General features: G+C 41.5%; 1 protein-coding gene across 1 annotated transcript in view; it reads left to right on the top strand.

Moving 5' to 3' along the window:
- NKX1-1 (NK1 homeobox 1) overlaps nucleotides 1-4817 on the top strand; it is a 14852-nt gene extending 10035 nt beyond the window's left edge. The window contains exon 2 of the mRNA XM_040335264.1: nucleotides 3132-4817. Coding sequence (XP_040191198.1) covers nucleotides 3132-3907 — 776 coding nt within the window. The 3' untranslated portion in view covers nucleotides 3908-4817. The remainder of the gene's footprint in view (nucleotides 1-3131) is intronic.
- The last annotated feature ends 203 nt before the right edge of the window (nucleotides 4818-5020 follow it).

The raw sequence follows: 5020 nt of genomic DNA, 5'->3' as shown, positions 1-5020 counted from the left end.
ACTTGGTGAAAATGGCTTCTCTATATTTTATATGAGAAACATTATTCTAGCAATTTGAAATGCCAAGGGAAAAAAATGCAAAGAAAAGTAAAAAAAGGAGGTTAACAAATATATTTGTAAATAATCCAACAACCAATGCCTGGCCAACCATAGCAAGAAAACAGATGGAATTGTGTACGTAAAATGCCTTTTTTGCCTTGGCTCTCCTCCTTTCGCAATCCAAGCGCATGCCGATAGGTTAATTGAGACTTTTTGCATGTAGGAATATTAGATCATCATCTCTTTTAGTGATAGGGTTACTGTAAATATTTCTACATCCTCTGTAAAATGGTATGCAGAGAGCACTATATAATTGAATCATGGTTTATTTCACCTATTGATCATTTAAAGGTGAAGCTTAATCTGTTTTTATTTTGCCTTCCCTTGTATCTTCCCCCATCATCAACATTCTAATGCTATTCTTAAATAAAACCTTTCTGCTTTCAGTAACTACCTTATTTTAGGCCCAGTGATTAGGTCTCTGTGCTTTTCTATGTAATGCAGTAAATGAAAGGGGTGGGCCCATAACATTCAGCCTGGGGAGGAAAGGGCTACACTATGCTGGAAGTCCTCCAGCCAGAAAATTAGATCAGCTCTATCCTACTTACTGCAGCTTCTGATGTACATAGTGAGAAGCTCACAGATAAACCAATTTCTGTACAGGACAGACACCTTGTTCAAATCTGTAAGGACTGATGGGAAGGCAGGAATTCAGTTTTAAGGACCTTTATTGGTATATGTGTTTTTTTTCTTTACTTAAAGAGGACACATTAGCACTCCTGATTTCAGATTTGTTCTGGTTTTTAACCTGTGCGCCCATAAGTGTATTGATGGCTGGCCCTGAACAGGGATCACTATAAATCCTTGCTAGGGTACAATGAAAGGCAGAAGGAGAGGACCCCTCATTATTAAGCCCAATCGTCATCAGAGCAGAGAAAGCTGGACACATCCATTCCACAAATAGAAGTACCCATAAATGTACAGAAAAATAAATTAAATTAAAATAAAATTATGCAAAAAAGAATGAACCCTTTTTAATCCTGCTGTACTTCCTTCTTTTCTCAAAAAGAGTAAATCCTTTTGTTCCATATTTGTTTTTCTTTTTGATGCAGTAAGACATCATTTATGGATTTTGGTGGTAGCTGCATTTATTTATTCATATTTATTTTATTTTATTTTGATTTTATTTTATTTTGATTTGTTTTGTTTTATTTTATTTCACTTAAATTTATTTTATTTCTTTATTATTATATGACACTTTTAAGCAGGGCCCTCTGTATTGAATTGTATTGTAACTGTAGTGTTTGCTCTCATGTTGTAAAGCACTGTGCAAACTGTTGGTGTATTCAAATATAAATCCTGTATAATAATAATAGTAATAATAATATGAAAATCTTAGTTTAAAGTGGATGTAAAACATGAAAAATGACCAAAGCATGTCGTTCTACAGTGTGTACACTTGCCTCAATCCAAAGCACTTAATGTAATTTTTCTTTGATCTCTCTTCCTTCTGCTATCTGTGTGAGTCACTTCTCAGACCCCGTACACACGACCGAGTTTCTCGGCAGAATTCAGCCAGAAACTCGGCCGTGTGTACACTTTCGGCCGAGGAAACCGACGAGGATCCCGTCGGGCCAAATAGAGAACATGTTATCTATTTCCTCGTTAGTCAACGGGGAAACTTGGCTCGCCGAGATCCTCGGCGGCTTCACAAGGAACTCGACGAGCAAAACGATGTGTTTTGCTCGTCGAGTTTCTCGGCCGTGTGTACGGGGCCTCATAGTCTATGTCGAAACAATAGAATACAGTTAATGACCCAACCCCCCCCTAGCACACAGCAGGTGATCGAAAACTTTAGCCTTGTATATTTTTCTTTAAGACTCTGTAGAGGGGGTGTGTCCATTCCCTCCACTCAGTTCTCAGATTACACTGAAGCTCTGTGCTCTAGCTGTGCAGTGTGTGACATCAGATCCCCACCCCCTGTCTTCTACTGCTGAGAAATAGCATTTCATTTGTGTGTTTTCAACTGATGTAGAGGGGAGAGGGTCGCAGATAAAAAGCAAAAACATTGACTTTACCTCTTTGTAAAAAGGCTCTTAACTTGCCGGCAACAGTACATAAAAATCAAGAATTTTTAATGTTGACTTGCAGTGTTTTTTTAAGTCACTTGGAAATGTGCCATTGAACTTGCTAGAAAACTTGACTACCATTCTGTGTCTTCTCCCATAGTAAACTGCCTGCCGAGACAAGGGGTGGGCAGGAGGGAAAGCTGCCCTGGGCACTGTGGTATCATGTGAGGTGAGGGGGGCTCCACAAGGAGATTGAGGGGGAGTTATTTGTGTTGGAAGAGGGAATTTGGGAGGCAGCGGGGGGTAAGAAATGTTCTAGGGGGGGAAATCTGATGAATAGGGGCTTTTGGTTAAAGAGGATTTGTGCTAGGAGGGTGGATTTGGGGGGGGTTGTGCTAGAAGAGGTGATATGGTAGAGGGGGGGAGGGGATTTGTTCTAGGAGGGGAGATTTTATAGGAGGAAGGGGGATTTGTGTGATTAGGTTCGTTTGGGGGGATTTGTGCTCGGTGGGGGTTTGGAGTGGGGGGAGAGGATCTGTATTCAGAGGGGAGATTTGAGGGATAGAGTATTTGTGCTAGGAGAAGTGATTTTTTTAAGGGGGTTTTGCTGTGGAGATTCGAGGAGATAGGGGGTTTGTGCTGGGAGGGGGATTTCAGCCGGGGGCGTATTTATCCTGGGAGGCGGGGGATTTTATGTTTAGAGGGTAAGCCTGCAGATTAGTGCTCAATTGTTTTGGGGGGAGGGGATTTTTGCTTACACATAATGCTCATACATGTTAGGGAGGGGGCGCGTTTTAGGTATGTTTGCCCTGGGCTCTAGATGACCTTGTCACAAGTCTCAGGTAAGTATTTAATGGGTGGGGGTGGCACAGACACATGAAGGCTTTTTACCTTAATGTAGAGAATTCCTGAAAAAAAATGTTGCCTTTTTTTTACAACTTTAAATTAAAGTAAAGTGAGATAAGTTTTCTTTGATGGCCTGCAGGTGGCGCCTGATTCTAATCACAATTCTTTCTATTTCAGAAGATGCAGATCTATACCAGCAAGCTGGGGAGGAATGTCAAAACCAAGATTTCAGTCCCAGCCCTGGCAGTGACCTAGAGGAAGAGGAGGAGGATGAGGAAGATGAAGAACTTTGCAGCGAAGAGAGCAGCAATTCCACCACTTCTGGAACCATGGACAGGGATCCAGGCATAGGGGCCCCACAGACAGAGGACAGCCTTGTGGGTCAGAATAAATCTCCTAACTCACAAGAGTCTGGCAAGAACCAAGGGCTGCAGAACCAACAGCAGGCCCAGCATGGCAAGCCCAAAAGAAAACGAACAGGTTCAGATGCCAAGTCTGGTAAGCCCCGCAGAGCTCGCACCGCTTTCACCTATGAACAGTTGGTGGCCCTAGAGAACAAGTTTAAGTCCACCAGATACTTATCAGTATGCGAGAGACTAAACCTTGCCTTGTCACTAAGCCTGACTGAGACCCAAGTGAAAATCTGGTTTCAGAACCGACGCACAAAGTGGAAGAAGCAAAACCCTGGAGCCGACACCAGTGCCCCTACAGGAGGCTCCAACCATGGGGGAGGGTCTGGAGGTATGGGAGGACTGAGTCCTCTTAGTCATTCCCCCCCAATGGGCAATCCGTTAAGCTTACATGGACACCCTGGCTATGCAACCCATGGACCCAGTGGGCTCATGTGTACAGCTCAAATACCCTTCCTTTCAGGGCCAGGTGGAGTCCTCTCGCCATTTGTTTTGAGCTCCCAGTCTTATGGGGCTCCAGCTTTTTATGCCCCTCACTTATAAAAGGACCCTAACTGACTGCATTCTGTGTGATTACTGTACAGAGCTGAAAAACTTTCACAATGGTGCAAATGCCCATGAGAGCAAAGACTCTCCTCCTAGGAATAGTGCACCTCATTAAACCTGAAAGACTTCCATCATGGTGCAGATGCTCAGTAGTGACTAGGACCAACCCTAGAGCAGCCATGCATCCTGAATGTACCTAACCTGCTACGACGTCACAAGAAGCCCTGAGATCCTAGCTAGATAAAAGCCCATGATGTAACTTTAAAGGTTCTTGGACTCACATAGATCTTTTTTCATCTGTGCATTCACTTTCTGATGAAATAACTGTACATTTCTGGGGCCAATCTCACAAAAATTCAAAATCAAATTGGGAGCACTTTAATTCTTGCCCATCTACTTTTAACGCATGAACTAAATTTACCTTATGGGGAGAACTTAGATGTTGCCTAGAAATTGTACATAAAATCCTAAATTGATATTTTCTTTTAGGTTCTATTTTTTTTTTTTTGACGCAACAATGATGAAGTCATTGACTTGCAACTCAAAAGCACTTGATTCATACAAATTCAGAAGGTTTTGATAGCCACCATGTCTGTACATTATTTGGACCTTATAAAGACAGTAAATGAAGGTCTTTGCATTGCATATTATTCACCTCCTATTCAACTGAATGGGATTCGCCACTGCAATCAACAGATATGTAATTAATACTTTCCTTACAGTTCGGGGATCTTTTTCATATAAAACCAGAAATAAAGAAAAAAGAAAAAAAATCTGTGTCCTTTTTCCTCTCAGGGTGAATAGGAATTTAGAACCTGTGACTTAATATACATTGTTGGAACAAACAATGGATCTTCTTTTCGTGATTTCACGATATACACAATTGTATTGTATGATTTATCCATGAAATAATTGTAATTAAATGTAAATAATGAGTCGTCTCCGGCCTGGGGGGTGGGGTGATGGTTTGGCTGCCCCTGGCGGCGAGGGGGTTAAAAAGTCACATTAATGAGGTCTGCTACAGTTTTATTGTACTTGATTATTCTACATATTGGTGTATATAAGTTATTATGTTGATGAGGTTTAATTTTATATATTTAATGTATGATG

This window comes from Rana temporaria, chromosome 1 (assembly GCF_905171775.1).
Source record: "Rana temporaria chromosome 1, aRanTem1.1, whole genome shotgun sequence".
Classification (NCBI taxonomy): Eukaryota; Metazoa; Chordata; class Amphibia; order Anura; family Ranidae; genus Rana; species Rana temporaria.
Note: the sequence above shows the minus strand (reverse complement) of the source record. Positions and strands in the feature narration are given on the sequence as shown.